General features: G+C 42.3%; 1 protein-coding gene across 1 annotated transcript in view; it reads left to right on the top strand.

The window, feature by feature from the left end:
• si:zfos-1056e6.1 (uncharacterized protein LOC107988029 homolog) overlaps nt 1-16553 on the top strand; it is a 130814-nt gene that overhangs the window by 10570 nt on the left and 103691 nt on the right. The window contains exon 2 of the mRNA XM_048535618.2: nt 8319-8544. Within this exon, the coding sequence (XP_048391575.1) occupies nt 8475-8544 (70 nt within the window). The 5' untranslated portion in view covers nt 8319-8474. The remainder of the gene's footprint in view (nt 1-8318; nt 8545-16553) is intronic.

Here is a 16553-nt window from a genome sequence, read left to right as displayed (position 1 = left end):
GGCTGTCAGTGATATGAATATCTCTGCTGGGGGCCTCTACAATTTTTTCCCTAGCTTCCCACATTGTCCAGGGATAGACCTGATCAGGTCTTGGGGATTTACCTACCTTTATGCATTTTAAGACCTCCAGCGCCTCTTCAGTTATGTAGACTCTTTTCAGGCAACCAATATTTATTTCCCCAAGTTCTCTAGCTTCCATGTCTTTCTCTACAGTAAATACTAATGCAAAATATCATTTAGGATATCACCCATCTCCTGTGGTTACACACAAAAAGATGGCCTGATTGATCTTTAAGGTGCCTTATTCTCTCCGTCGTTAGTCTTGCCATTAATATACTTGTAGTCATAGAGTCATAGAGATATACAGCATGGAAACAGACACTTCGGTCCAACTCGTCCATGCTGACCGGATATCCTAAATAAATCTAGCCCCATTTGCCAGCATGTGGCCCAAATCCCTCTAAATCCTTCCTATTCATATACCCATCCAAATGCCTTTCAAGTGGTGTAATTGTACCAGCCTCCACCACGTCCTGTGGCAGCTCATTCCATGCACATACCACCCTCTGTGTGAAAACGTTGCCCCTTAGATCCATTTTGAATCTTTCCTCTCTCACCTAAAACCTATGCCATCTCACCCTGTGGAAAATGCTTTTACCCTATCCATGCCCTCATGATTTTATAAACCTCTATCAGGTCTCTCCTCAGCTTCCAACACTCTGGGGAAAATCGGCCCAGTCTATTCAACCTTTCCCTTTAGCTCAACCTTTCCAACCCTGGCAAAGAATCTCTTGGGGTTCTCCTTATCCTTATCTGCCAAAGCTAACTCATGTCCCCTTCTTGCTGTCCTGATTTCTCTCTTAACTGTACTCTGACAACCCCTATACTACTCAAGAGATTCACTTGATCCCAGCTGTCTATACCTGATATATACCTCCTTTGTCTTGAGAAGACCCTCAATATCTCTAATAATCCAGTGTTCTTTACGCCGCCAGCCTTTCCCTTCACACCAACATGGTGTCCCTGAACACTTGTAATCTCGCTTTTGAAAGCTTCCCATTTGCTTGACGTCCCCATACCTGTGAACAGCATTCCCCAATCAACTTTTGAAAGTTTCTGCCTAATACCATCAAAATTGACCTTGCCCCAGTTTAGAGCTTAAACTTGTGGACAGGCCTATCCTTTTCCATAACTGTTTTCAAACTAATAGAATTATGGTGACTTGTTCCAAAGTGTTCCCCCACTAACACCTGAGAGGAGGTTGAATTTTGGCCCTTCGCTAAAAGGTACATCAACATATTGATTGAGAAAGTTTTCCGGAACAAGAATTCCTCCCTATCCAAGCCCTGAGCACTGAAGCAGTCCCAGTCTGTGTCTGGAAAGTTAAAATCCTCTACTGTTACAACCCTATTCTTATAGCTATATGCGATCTCCCTACCTATTTGCACCTCAATTTTCCGTGACTATCGGGGGCCTGTAGTATAATCCCAACAAAGTGATCGCCCCCTTCTGACCTTTTGACCCCTTCTCAGCTCCACCCATATAGCCTCACTGGACAATCCTTCAGGGATATCTTCTCTAAGTATTGCTATGATGTTTTCCCTAATCAAAAATGCTGCTCCCTCTCCTCCCCTTGCCTTCCCATCTATCCTTCCTATAGCGTGTGTACCCTGGAGCATTGAGTTGCCAGTCCCATTCCTCCCTCAGCCATGTTTCTGTAATAGCTATGTTCCCAGCATGCCCTGAGTTCATCTGCCTTACCTGTCAGGCCTCTTTCATTGAAATAATTCATTAGATTAATTCATCAGTCTTTCCTTCCTTCTCTGCCGTGTTCTTGTCTGCCTTGATGATTTAACTTGCTGACTTTTGCTTCTGTACCAGCCTCATCTTTCTCCCTTGTCTCACTGCTGCTGAGGGGTCCACCCCACAACCAGACTAGTTGAAACAACACTGAGTAGCTCCAGCAAGTCTCTCCACTAGGATGCTGGTCCCCCTCCAGTTCAGGTCCAACCCATCCCTCATCTTTGGATAATATAACCGAGAAACCATCAAAATCATAGTAACTTTGCCTGTGGAACAAGGCATTGTAAAACTACTTAATTAATCTGGCAAAATTTTGTAATTCTCTTTCATTTATCCCAATATTTGTTGCTTATCTTTCATTTGCATGAATGATTTTGAGTTTAAAGCACAGACCAATTAGATTATTTTGTTGTTTAATTTTACTCTGCAGAGGTTACTATATTGTTAGTAATTTGCTAAGTCTTTTGTTTAAAATACAACCCAGAATCTGCAACCTACTCCTCCTGGCTTAGAGGTACTACGCCATGAGATCCCCTATGGGACAATTCAGTTCATACTGTTGTGACACAGAGATAGACAGCTGAACCAAATTGGCCTTTCTACGTCTGTATTCGCAACACAGTAAAATGATAACCTTCAAAGACTCTCAAAACTGACTTCAAACACTCCTAACAAGACTTTTGTATAACCAATCCCAGACTCTGTGAATAATCAATTCCAGATACTGCATCTTAAACAAAAGACAATTTATTAACAATATAGTTACTTCATTGGTGTAAAATGCTTCTGTATTTTGATTCTGTGATCCTCGAACTTCTTCACGTTCTTTCTAAAGTGGGATGAGCAGAATTGGACACCAAACTCCAACTGAGGTTGAACCACAGTTTTATAGATATTTGTAATAACTCCCTTGCTTTTGTTAGATTCACAGAACTCCCACAGTGTGGAAAGAAGCCACCCAGCCTATTGAATCTGCACCAATGCCGCCCAAAGAGCATCCCACAAGACCGAGCCCCTTTTCTTATTCACGTAACCCCATGTTTACTATGCCTGATCCATGTAGCCTAGATATCACTGGACACCAGGGGGCAATTTTAGCATAGCCAATTCACCTAACTTGCACATCTTTCGACTGTGTGAAAAACCCATATCACCCAGAAGAAACCCAAGCAGTCATAGGGAGAACATGCAAACTCCACACTGACAGTCACCTAATGCTGGAATTGAACACAGGCCCCTGGCACTGTAAAGGTCAAGATGATCTAAACAAACTTTTTTTTCAATAATATTCTAGCCTATCTATCTAAATATCATATTGTTGAAGCTATGTTGTAGAGAGAAAAAAAGATGCTTAGCACCACCATGTGACTGAAACTAGGAACAGCAATGTTTCAATTTGAATGGTTCAATGTTCAACAGCTAATGACAGTGATATCCTTAAGCATGAAACCTTTTTAGTTAAATAAAATAAAGATGACAGTGTAGGTGATTAGTCTGGATATAGTATGAGTTAGATGTCTGTTTGATTCACAGCAACCACATCTGTAGTAATGTATGTGCATCTCAAGGAACCTTGGCTCAGAGATTTTCAATGGGAGTTCTAACTTCAGACTCTGTAATACATCAGGTTGAGATATGTTGTCTGGATATTTTGTCCTCGGGGTCAGATGCATCCTTTGGGCTTGGTTGTTCAGATTTAGTCTATGGTCAGTGCATTTGAGGTAGGCGAGTGGTTCTGGGAGTTAGTAGTTAAGGATTCTCAGCCCTTGCAATTGTCTGAGATAACAAGGTGTAGAGCTGGATGAACACAGCAGGCCAAGCAGTATCAGAGGAGCAGGAAGGCTGACGTTTCGGGCCTAGACCCTTCTTCAGAAATGGCACTTATCCAACAGGTTTGATGTCCTCGCAGTACATGTGTACAGGAGTAAGGACCTCAGAGAATGCAGGTCACAGTTACCACAGGGGCAGACATCAGTGAAAGTGCTGGAGAAATCAAGGTACTCATTTTAGACATTAACTCTTCCAATATCTCTTCAAAGGTGTTCATTGCCTCTCAAAAAAAATACAGTTGACAAAAGCAGAGATAGTAAGAACTGCTGATGCTGGAGTCAAAGATAATACTGTGGAGATTGAGGGGCACAGCGGGCCAGCTAGCGTTAGAGGAGCAGGAAAGGTGATGTTATAGGTCAGGATCTTTCTGCAGATAATAGTCAAAATTGTCAAAATAGTTGACAAAAACATACACTTCCTGAATGTTGAAGCATTCCTTTTTAATGGATGAACCCTATTTATGTCCAGTTTGATGCTACCTACATCTCTGACAGATACTCTTCAGAACTAACCTGGTCTCCAGCACCTGATCCTGCTCACATGTGATTTGATCCACACTATCTAACAATCTTGCATTACTTATAATGCAAGACCTATTGCAAGCATGTGTATGTTGAAGAGTGTGCATGAGTTATGTAAGCAATACTCTAACAAGCATTCCTCAATCTGTTCCCTCAGCATTGTTAAGAACCTGTGAAAAATTAAAGAAATGGGTTAGTACACATATGGAGAAAGGGGATAAACTCAACATACTGCTCACCATGACAGTTTAGATAATGGTGACGTAACATTAATCAATATAAAATAATTGCTACTTGCTAAGTGGTAGTGCATCACCTAAGTTTCACCATTGGCAAAGCACAGGCTTTGTGCCATCCTGTTAATCTCCAAGGCATTCTCTACCATTGTGGTAAGGGTGCCTCTACCTGTAGATCCCCTGTAGCTTTCTTTTCCTTTCCCTAGAATTCTGCATTCTCTTCTCCAGTGAGGGAAAACAGAGAAATATGGGTTTGTAAAGTGAAGCGTGACTGCGAGTGATGAATCTGAGATGGCAATAGGATTATTTGTGTGTGTGTGTGTGTGTGTGTGTGTGTGTGTGCATTGTCTGTTCAGAGTTTTGAGGAGGCAGCTGGAGAGAGGGAGGAATGTGTGGACATTTGTCAGTCAGAGGAGTGATGCCTCTAGCAAAGTCAGAAAACTATGAACCTGTTCCTCCAGGGATTCTGTTTCTGTCTCCATAGGTACTGCCAGAGCTGATGAAGCTTTGCAGCATTTTCTGCTTTTCTTTAAGCATTACATTAATTGTAACATTTTGTTTTAATTATACTTCATTTGGCTTTTTAAAATATTTCTTATGCCATGGCACCCTTTGTTTCAAGTTCTCCAATTAGCTGAAGTTACACTTCTCAGTTTTGTCTCCTTTATGAAGTAATTTCTCAAACAGTCTGTCTCCTTCTTTAAGTTTAGTGCAGTACTGATCCCCTGTGTTTCTTTTAATATTTACTATTGTTAATAGATCATATTTGTCCCTTTAAACACTTGGTAACTGCTGATGTTCCCAACACCCATCTGAATTTAGCAATTTTCTTCTTTTGCTTTGCATATATTTAGGTATGGCCTTTAATACATGTACAGCACTGTGCTGACAAGTAATATATTCAACAGAGTTCATCCTCACAGTTCATTGTCCGGTGTGTTTGGGCTACCGATGAAACACAAAAATCACATTTCTTTATGCCCTACCTTATCTATAACAAGTTCTACACAAAATAAACTGGCCATATAGTTGGGTGAATTGCTACAATCTGTTTTAAGCAGGTTTCCATTTGTACATGTAGCTGTAGAAATTTTCTTCCATGTCTTAGTGGGCTCCTTCATGCACTCAAATTCATGTTTAAAATGGAATAGTCAAATAATCTCCCTATCCTCAATATTGTAGTTGAGAAATGGACCAGGAAATTAATCACTACTGTCCACTACAGACCTATCATCACTGGTTCCAAGGTGGAATATGAGGTGCTGCTACTCCAGTTTCCAGGTGACACTGGAGTAGGCCCAGGACAGACATGTCACCCAGGGAGTGGGAGTTGAAGTGGTTTTCGACTAAAAGATGTGGCCGTTTGTAGTGTACAGACAACAGGTGCTCTACAAAGTGGTCTCCGAGCCTCCGCTTGGTCTCACGAATGTGGATGAGGCCACATCGGGAGCAGCGGATGCAATAGACCACATTGACAAATGTGCAGGTGAACCTCTGTTTGATGTGAAAGGTTTGTTTAGTGCCTTGGATGGGAGGGAGGTGGGGAGGTGTAGGGGCAGGTGTAGCACTTCCTGGGGTTGCAATAGAAAGGTGCCGGGGGTGGTGGGTCTACTGAGAAGTGTGGAGCGGATGAGGGAATCGCAGAGAGAGTGGTTCTTACAAAAGGCAGATAGGGGTGGGGAGGGAAATATATCTTCGGTTGTGGGGTTGGGTTGTAGGTGGCAGAGAATGATACTTTGGATATGGAGATTAATCGGGTGATATGTGAAGGCAAGGGAGATTCTGTCTTTGATTTTGTTGTGGGGAGAGAATGTGAGGGCAGAGGTGTGAGAAACGCAAGAGATGCAGTCGAGAGCATTTTTGACCACCGAAGGGGGCGATGTTGCAATCCTTGAAATAAGATGACATCTGGGATGTTCAGGAGTGGAATGTCTCATCTTGGGAGCAGACACAGTGGAGACAGAGGAATTGGGAGTAGGGGATCACATTCTTGCAGGAAGGTGGGTGAGAGGAGGTGTAGTCTGGTAGCTGTGGGAGTCGGTGGGCTTTAAATAGATGTCAGTTTCAAAGCAGTCACCAGAGATGGAGATAGAGAGGTCCAGGGAGGAGAGAGAGGTATCAGAGATAGTCCAGGTGAACGAGGTTGGCGTGAAAGATGTTAGTAAAATTGATGAACTGTTCAAGCCCCTCGTGGGAGCATGAGGCAGCACCAATACAGTGATCGATGTAGTGGAGGAAGAGGTGGAGAAATGTGCCAGTGTAGCAGCGGAAGGGGATTATTCCATGTATCCTAAGAAGAAGCAGGCATAGCTTGGGCCCATAAAGGTTCCCATGGCCATCCCTTTAGTCTGTAGGAAGTGGGAGGAGTTAAAGGTAAGTTGTTAAGCGTAGGGATAAGTTCGGCAAATCGAACGAGGGTGTTGGTGGAGGGGGACTGGTTGGGCCTGCACGTAGGAGGAGGTGTCAGAGAGTTGGCACCTGGCCTCAGTTATGTCATGGTCAGTGCAGCATACTGCAACTGCACCTCCCTTATCTACAGGTTTTATGGTGAGGTTAGGGTTGGAGTGGAAGGAGCAGAGGGCTGCACATTCATGAGGGAGAGGTTTAGGTGATTGATGTCATGATGACAGTTGGAGATCAAGGGGTAAGGGCGGGTAGGACAGCTTGGGGTGGTGTCCAGGAGGATGGGGTGTGTTGCAGGTGGGAGAAGGGGTCTGCAGAGGGTGGGTTAGACTCATGTCTAGTTCTTACTATCTTTAAACATTGGAGTTCGACTCTGTCCAAAAACAAACCAAAGGCATTTGTTACTTATTCCAGATTATATTTACATATGCTTGAGGCATCAGGACGGTCCAATAACTGAATGGACACCTATTTAACTTCAATGGTAAGAACTTAGATGGTGGTCTTTCTCCATTGCACCTTGGCGGCAGCTACCCAAGGCTTTAGTGTGTCCCTCAGCACATAGATTTGGACCTTGAAATATGCCAGTCTGCAACACTCAGTTGAGATCAACTCTTTGCTCTGGAAAACCAACAAGTTGCAGGCAGACCAAAGAGCAACTTTCAGGAGTTGATGATCCTCCAGGCACAGTCAATGTTTGTCTTGGTGAACATCCTGGGGAACAGGCCATAGAGCACAGAGTCCCACGTCACAGACCTGCTTGGGATGAACCTCAACAAAAATCACTCGATCTTTCTTTGCAAAGGCACATTCCCCAGCAGGAGATGTGTGACAGTCTCAAGCCCCCACAGCTGCTTTTAGGCCAGTGTACAGAGGTGCAGGCTGACCTGATGTACGTAAAGGATCTCACAGGTAGTGCCCTTCTCACCACCAGCCAAGCGATGTTTTGGTGCTTGTTGGAAAGTTCTGGTGATGAGGCATTCTGCCAAAAGATGGCTGGTATGGAAATATAATTTTTTATTATAAAATACTTAGGTTTAATATTCCAATTGTAAAGAATCCGTTATCAAGAATAACAGGGCTACTTAGAATTCTTCTAGGAAGGGAAAATGATTACTTGAACAAATATATATCCTTAATGGTGGGTATGAATGTGAGTTGTTTTCTTGGCTTCCGTCAATTTACAGTTTCCTGATTCCTAACATTCCAGCTCACTAGGCCCCATTGCAGTATGGAGAAAAGTTCTGCAACAGTGAACTCCGCTGTTATTCTGTGCAATGCCAATCCTCAGTTGGCTGGGATGCTGTCTCCTCTCTCTTCTTTCTCTCTGAAATGGAAATATATGAATGGTTACATATAACCTTCCCTTCCCCAAGAACAAAATAATCAAGCTGTTTCTTGGAACTAATTTGATCATCAACATTTTTTAAAATTGTGTTTTATTGTCTTTAGTGCAATGGTTGCACGGACAGCCTTTTCGGTTGGATTGCTCCAATCTTTCATCACATTATTCTTTTCTCTTGAGACTACCTTCGTTCAGCGTCGGATGAAATCTACAGTGGTTGTAAACTGTTTCCATGGTTCCTTGGCGACCCGGAATGCAATTTCTCATTGGATCCAGCAGTACGGTTGAGATACACTCGCTGTTGTGTACTGGTAAACGCTGGTGCAGGGAAGACTGATGGCCGTTAGAACTGCCAAAACAAGTCCAAACCGCGTCTGGATTGCTTTGAAAAGACTGGACTTGAACGGTAGGAATAGCACCAGTCCGGGTTGTCGGCGAGTTCGTTTATTTTGCTGCTTTTAATGACATGTTTCAGCGTAGAAAGAGCTATAGCCCTCTGTTAGGATTTAAATAAATGTGGCTGCATATGTAATTCAATAAGACGTTCGAAAATTACAATTCAAGTAGTGGGGAGATGATTGGCTGTTAATAATATGCAGATATCACAGTAAAATGGGGAGAGAGCGGATGGGAGATTAATTGGGAATAGAAATAGTGGAAATAGAAAAGTCGCTGACTGCTCAGAGACAGCAAGAACTGCAGATGCAAAGATAACATAGTGTGGAGCTGGAGGAACACAGCAGGCCAGGCGGCTCAGAGGAGCGGGAAAATTGACGTTTCACGTCGGCAGTCTTATTCAGTAATAGGGACGGGAGCGGGGAAATAAATAGAGGAGGGGTGGGGAAGGTAGGTGGGGTGGTGATAGGTTGGATGCAGTTAGGGAATGGTGGGGATTGGTCAGTGGGATAGCTGGGGACAGATAGGTGGGAGAAAAGATGGACGGGCTGTGTCAGGTCAAGGATGCAGGGATGAGAGGGAGGGCTGGACATGGGATGAGGCTGGGGGTGGGGAGATTTTAAAACTGATGAATTCCATGTTTAGGCCATCGGGCTATAGGTTCCCAAGGCGGAATATGAGATGTTTCTCCTCTAGTTTGCAGGTGATGACATTGCACCCAGGGGAGTGGGAGTTAAAATGGTTGGCAACTAGAACGTGTTGTCGTTTGTCACATACAGAGTGCAGATGCTCTATGAAATGGTCCCTGAGTCTACGCTTGGTCTCACTGATGTAGAGGAGGCCGCATCGGGAGCAATGAATGCGGTATGCCAAGTTGGAGGATGTACAGGTGTACCCCTGTCGGACATGAAAGATTTGCTTTCAGCCTTGAGTAGAGATGAGAGGGGTGGGTGTAGGGGCAGTGTAGCACGTCCTGCGCTGGCAGTGAAAGGGTGTCTGGTGTGTGGTGGGGTTAGTGGGACGTGTGGAACAGATAAGGGAGTCGCAGAGCGAGCGGTCCCTACAAAAGGCAGATGGTGGGGACAGAACTATCTCTTTCGTGGTGGGATCGGATTGTAGGTGGTGGGATCCAGTTGTAGGTGGTGTAAGTGGCGGAGGATGATACACCGTCTGCTCAGTTAGCTTTGTGAAAACATCAACTTATGGCTTCGCTTCCCGTTCAAAGGAATAGGGCAGTGTAAGTATCGTCATGGGTTTGAAGTTAACATGCAGCTGAAAGTTACTTCTGCAAAAAAATACTGTTGAGTACCATTTCCCCCCAAAATATACTCTTTTCTAATATTTACAAAGCATAACAGTTCAAAATTGACATTATGTGAATTGCAACACAGGTCAACAAAGTGTGGAGCTAGATGAACACAGCAGGCCAAGCAGCATCTCAGGAGCACAAAAGCTGACATTTCGGGCCTAGACCCTTCAGAGATCAATACAGGTCAGTTAGTTTCTTCATGGTATGTCACCTTCTCAGGCTTTACTTGACTCAAATAAAAGCAGTGCTGGGATGCTGGAAATGTGCAATACATGCAGGCGGTACAGAAGAAGCTAAGCAGATGTGGTAGTTTGGTGTAGTGGAATTGTTACTGAACTAACTGATCTCGAAGTGCATGACTGGGGACACAGGTTTAAATCCCACCGTGGAAAATGGTGAAATCTGAATTCAGTCAATAAATATGCAATTATTAAAAAGGCTATGGATGATAAGGGAACAATTGTTGTGAAATTCATCTTGTTCACTAATATCCTTTAGGGAAGCAAAATCTACCATCCTCACCTGATCTGTATGTGACTCATGGCAAAATGGTTAACTTTTACTGCCTAATGGATTGGTTAAGCACGTCACTCAATTCACAGGCAAATAGAAATGGGCAACAATATTCAGATCCCACAAAAGAAAGGTTTTTTAAAAAAAATCTGATATGACTTTGAACCCATATACCTTCAATTACAGATACTGTTTACAGGGGCCGACATTTTCCACTCAGTGTTGATACTGTGTGCATTGCTGCTGTCCATGATTCTGGCTGCAGCAGCAATAGGTCAATGCAGCATTGCTGTGAGGAGCATAGAAGAAAACAGGCAAAGAAACAACAACCTGTCCCCATCCATTCTTGACATTAGCTGCCCCAATCATTTAAGGTTTTAAATGTATCAAGTCTTTGAGCCAGTGACTAAAGGTGTAAAAACTTAGAGTAACTGAATGGTTGAGTAGGACAGGGAGGTGCTGGGGAGGTGCGTGGTGAAAGACCTGGTCAGATTAAAGGTGGCATTAATGAATGGAATTGAGTCCTACTGGATCAGAGTGAGGGGGTGGTGCTGTTGTCCTTGGTTCAGGGGTTGGTGTAAGAAACTGAGCCATCTTGATTTGGGTTGAAGAGCAGTTGGATAGTGGTTGCAATTGATGCAGTACTGCCTTCTTTGCTTTTCATCTCCCCATTTCTCTGGAAGAGGCAAGTGGCTCTATCTCCTCTTTGAGTTCAGCAGAGGTGGGAGTGAGTGCTGGGGTCAGTGGGAGAGCTTTTTTGGGTGTTGCTCCCGAGAGCTTGGAGATTGTGTGTGCTGGGATCATATAGTGCTTCTGAATGAGGATAGGTTTCAGGGATTGGGTTACAGGAAACTGTACAAACTAATTTTCTGAAGAAGTGTTCAGGTCCGAAATGTCAGCCTTCCTGCTCCACTGATGCTGCTTGGCCTGCTGTGTTCATCCAGCTTTATACCTTGTTATCACAACTTTTCGCCGGTTGTTTGTTAGTAGACAAGAAAGACAAGTTGTTGCAGCTGTTGTAATTAATAGCCCAAATATTAAATTATCACAACAATTTATACAACAGCAAGATATGTGCTAATTGGTTGGCAAATTGACTCTAATTTGATCAATTTTTCAATTATTAGAGGCATCACACCATATGCTCTTGCCATGTACTAAATCACAAACATTTCTCCGGAAAACGTTGCAGATTACAGGTGTTTGCAGGAACTGACTATAGGAAAGAAAGTATCACTATATGAGATTAATCCCTGTAAAGAAGGGTCTTTTCTGAAGAAGGGTCTAGGGCCAAAATGTCAGCCTTCCTGATCCTCTGATGCTGCTTGGCCTACTGTGTTCATCCAGCTCTACACCTTGTTATCTCAGATTCTCCAGCATCTGCAGTTCCTACTATCTCTGGCGAAAAGCTATGAGTTGTGTCTGACATATGAATGCTGACTGTGAAGGAAGTAATTGTGTAGGTTGTGGGAATATCAGTGTCCAGTTAAACAAATTAGCTGTGCATAAAAGTGGAAAGAACTGCAGATGCTGTAAATTAGGAACAAAACCAAAGTTGCTGCAAAAGCTCAGCAGGTCTGCCAGCATCGGTGAAGGAAAAGACAGTTAACATTTCATGTCCAGTGACCCTTCCTCAGAAATTATAGAGCTTACAGAGTAAGAGTTCCAAGTAATTTATTGTTTCATGCAGTGTTTTCCTTTTAAAACCTAGTTGATTCTGCATTTTCAATACTGCATCATTCTTCTTGTTTTTGGAAGGAACAGATTTCACATTGCAAGCACTTCAGCTTCCTATCCTACTATAGTCTTGCTGCAAGGGCTGTAATAGCATTAGACAGTTTTTATGAGAACATTGCAGGAGTACTCAGGAATTGGAAATGCAAGTTGGTCAAAGCTCAAGGGTCAAAAATACATCTGATCTACTATATGTTACCTTAGGATGAGCAATTGCTCCACCTTTATTTGTTGCTTCCTGCCTACCAAATAGTCAAATGAAGCAATGATGTTTTCCCAGGGTGACTGAAGATAAAACAGGAGTTTTATATATTAACCCATGAAGTACAAGAAATAAATTGAAGGAATTGGCCAACTAAATACCCTTTAGAGGAATGACACTATGGTCATTTTAGGGCATAGTTGAAAGCTGGTCATATTCAGAGTTAAATATTTCAAGCTATGAAATTTTTAGAATTGAATGGGTAGGTGAACAGGGATTAATGGGGTAGTGGACATTGAGGGACATTGTAGGTCAAACAAGAACAACATATTGCAAAAAAAGAAGAAATATTTGCAGAAGAGCCAGCTGAAAGATCAATGCCAGAGGGCAGGACGTAAATGCTGTGGAGGACATGACAAAACATGATGATCATCACAGAACAGCTAGACAGAATACCGTGATCAGAGAGAGAAACAGAACAAGAGGAAAAAGATGCAATTGGTAATGTCTGAAGTCAAGTACGTAGGTCATGTACTGACATGGAAAGGACTTTCCAGATTCTAACAACTTGAGAACTGGAGCAGAGATGCAGCGTCCAACAGATGTGAAGGCAGTAAATTGGATTTGTGAACTGTCTAGCAAAGGTTTTGCCTAATTTGTCATCAGAGTAGAAACACCAAAGCAACTTACTGTTAAGAACATGCAGCAATAGTGAGATGCAGAACAGGAAGCAGTTTTCTAAATACTAAGAATACAAAGAATGAAAAGGTGACTTGAAATACAATTATACATTGTTTCTAGCTTGCTAGTTGTAGTCATGGAACTTCTTAACTCTGCTGTTGCTCTACTGTACTGAAATAAGATGTGGTGGCCTAGTGGTATTGCCAGACTAGACATTCAGAGCTCCAGGCCAGTGCTGGGAATATGTGTTTGAACCCCACCAATACAGAAAGTAAAATTTGAATTAGACTATAAGATATAGGAGCAAAAGTATGCCATTCAACCCATCAAGCCTGCTCTCCTATTCAATTGGATCAGGACTGACCTGATAATCCTCAACTCTTACTCTCCTGGCTTTTCCATATAACCCTTGATAACCTTATTGATTAAAAATCTGTCAGTCTCCACCTTGAATATAGTACCTGCTGAAACTGAATGTGAGATTTTTATGATTCATTCATGAGGTGTTCCAAATCCCTCAGCAGCCTTTCTCTGTTTAAGTAATATTCATCTGCTTGATTCTTCCTGCCAAAGTGTGAAACCTTACATTATATTCCATCTGCCAAGTTTTCGCCCACTTGCTTAACCCATCCATATCCTGCTGTATACACTTTGTGTCAACCTCACCACTTGCCTTTCCACATATTCTTGTATTGTCTACAGACTTGTCTATCATACATTCATTTTCCTTGCCTAAGTCATTAATATAAATTATAAATAATTGCAACTCCAGCCCAATCCCTGCCACACACCATTTGTTGCAGGTTTTCATTCTTGAAAATGCCCTTCATATTCCAACTTTCTCTCTTCTATTAGTTAGTCAATCCTTTATGCTAACATACTTAATCCAACACCATGGCTCTCATCTTTGAAGTATCCTAATGTGGGGCTTTTTTCGGCATGATTTTCCATTCATGAAGCCATATTGGCTCTGATCTAGAGGTCTAAAATAGTTTGTGACTCCTGGAAGGACGATTACATCAAGTGAAGTGCCAGATATATTATAGTTTGTATTTTTAGTTTCTCTGCTATGACATACTTTATAATACTCTTAATGTTTTTGCAAAAACAGACATTATGCTAACTTTAGTCTTTAGCTCTGTAGTTACCTATTTATTTGTTTCCTTCCCATTTTAAGTAAAGGTGTTACAATGGCAGTTTTCCAATCCTCTGTCACTTTTCCAGAATCTAAGGATTCTCAGAAGATTACTGTCAGTGCATCCACTATCCTGGCAACTACTTCTTTTAATGTCCCAGGATACATCCCATCAATTCCAGGGTCTTATTGATGTTTAGCCCTATTAGTTTCCCTAGAACTTTCACTCTAGTGATAGTTACTGTATTTATTTCTTCTCTTTCTTTTCTTATTTAATTATTTAGTAATTTTGGAATGCTGATGGTGTTTCCTATTGCTTAGAATGATGCATATTATTTATTTAACTCCCCTGCCATTTCCTGGTTCTCCATTATTGTTATTTTCCAGCCTCATTCTCTGTGGGCCCATTACATCTTGGCTTCTCCTTCATTTTTATATATTTAAAGAAGCTCTTTATATCTGGTTTGATATTGCTTTTGAGTTTACCGGCAATGCTTATCTTCTCTCTCAAAGAATCGTTCTCTTTCTTGGTGTTTAAAATTTCCCTAATCCTGTAGTTTACCTCTAATCCTTGCGGCATTCTGTTTATTTCTTTCAGTTTGATGCTATCCTGAACTTCACTCACAATCCTCCTCTTATCTGTTCTGAGAATCTAGTTTCCTCATTGAGATATGTCTTTGCTGTGAGCCGAAAACAATTTTCTTTAATGTTTAATAACTGTCTTCGCTGCTGAATCCTTTTTCCCATGAATTCTAGCACTCTACCTTCCTTCCTTTGTGCTTAGCTTTGTGAAAGTTAGCACAGTTGTTTCCAACTCAATGCTAAATTCAACTATAACTATAAGACCATAAGACATAGGAGCAGAAATTAGGCCATTTGGCCCATCGAGTCTGCTCTGCTATTCAATCATGGCCAATAAGTTCCTCAACCCTACTCTCCTGCTTTCTCCCCGTAACCCTTGATCCCGTTGACAATCAAGACCTGATCTATCTCAGTCTTAAATGTACTCAATGACTTGGCCTCTACAGCCTTCTGTGGTAGTGAATTCCATAGATTGACCACTCTCTGGCTGAAGAAGTTTCTTCTTATCTCCATTCTAAAAGCTCTTCCCTTTACTCTAAGGCTGTGCCCTCGGGTCGTTATCTCTCCTACCAATGGAAGTATCTTCCCAACATCCACTCTGTGCAGGCCATTCAGTATTCTGTAAGTTTCAATTAGATACCCCCTCATTCTTCTAAAGTCCAATGAGTATAGTCCCAGGGTCCTCAAACGTTCCTCATATGTTAAGCTTTCCATTCCTGGGCCAATTTTCATGAACCTCCTCTAAACCCGCTCGAGGGCCACTACATCCTTCCTGAGTTATGGGGTCCAAAACTGCACACAGTACTCCAAATGTGGCCTGACCAGGACTTTACAAAGCCCCAGTAGTATACCCCTGCTTTTATATTCAAGTCCTATCAAAATAAATGGCAACATTGCATTTACCTTCCTGACGACTGACTCAACCTACAAGTTTACCTTGATAGAATCCTGGACTAGAACTCCCAAGCTTCTTTGCACTTCAGACTTTTGAATTTTCTCCCCATTAAGAAAATAGTCCATGCTTTTATTGTTCTTACCAAAATATATGACCTCACACTTACCCATCTTGTACTCTATCTGCCACTTCTTTGCCCATTCTCCTAACCTGTCCAAATCCTTCTGCAGCCTCCCCACCTCCTCAATACTACCTGTCCCTCCACTTATGTCAGTATCATCTGCAAACTTAGCCAGGATGCCCACAGTTCCTTCATCTAAATCATTTATGTATAAATGAAAAGTTTTGGTCCTAACGCTGACCCTTTTGGAACACCATGTGTCACTGGCTGCCATCCTGAGAAAGACCCTTTTATCCCCACTCTCTGCTTTCTGCCTGACATGCTGGCACCTTGCCTCTAACACCATGGGCCCTTATCTTACTTAGCAGCCTCCTGTGCGGCACCTTGTCAAAGGTCTTCTTGAAGTCCAGGTAGATAACATCCATTGGCTCTCCTTGGCCTACCCTGCCTGTTACTTCCTCAAAAGATTCTAGCAGATTTGTCAGGCATGACCTCACCTTGATGAAACTATGTTGACTTTTCTCTATTTTACCATACATTTCCAAATATTCAGCAATCTCATCTTTCGCATGGACTCCAAAATCTTACCCATGATCGAGGTTAAGTTAATCGGCCTGTAATTTTTTGTCTTTTACTTACTTCCTTTTTAAACAGTGGTGTCACATTAGCGATTTTCTAGTCTTCTGGGTGCCTCCCTGACTCTCGTGATTCCTGAAAGACCACCACTAATGTTTCCACTATTGCTTCAGCTATCCCCTTTAGAACTTTGGGGTGTTGTCCATCTGGCCCAAGTGATTCATCCACCTTCAGGCCAATCAGTTTTACGGGTACATTTTCCTTGGTGATG

Source organism: Stegostoma tigrinum, chromosome 9 (genome assembly GCF_030684315.1).
Source record: "Stegostoma tigrinum isolate sSteTig4 chromosome 9, sSteTig4.hap1, whole genome shotgun sequence".
NCBI classification, from domain to species: Eukaryota; Metazoa; Chordata; class Chondrichthyes; order Orectolobiformes; family Stegostomatidae; genus Stegostoma; species Stegostoma tigrinum.
The sequence above is the reverse complement of the archived record's forward strand: the minus strand, read 5'-3'. Positions and strand labels throughout refer to the sequence as shown.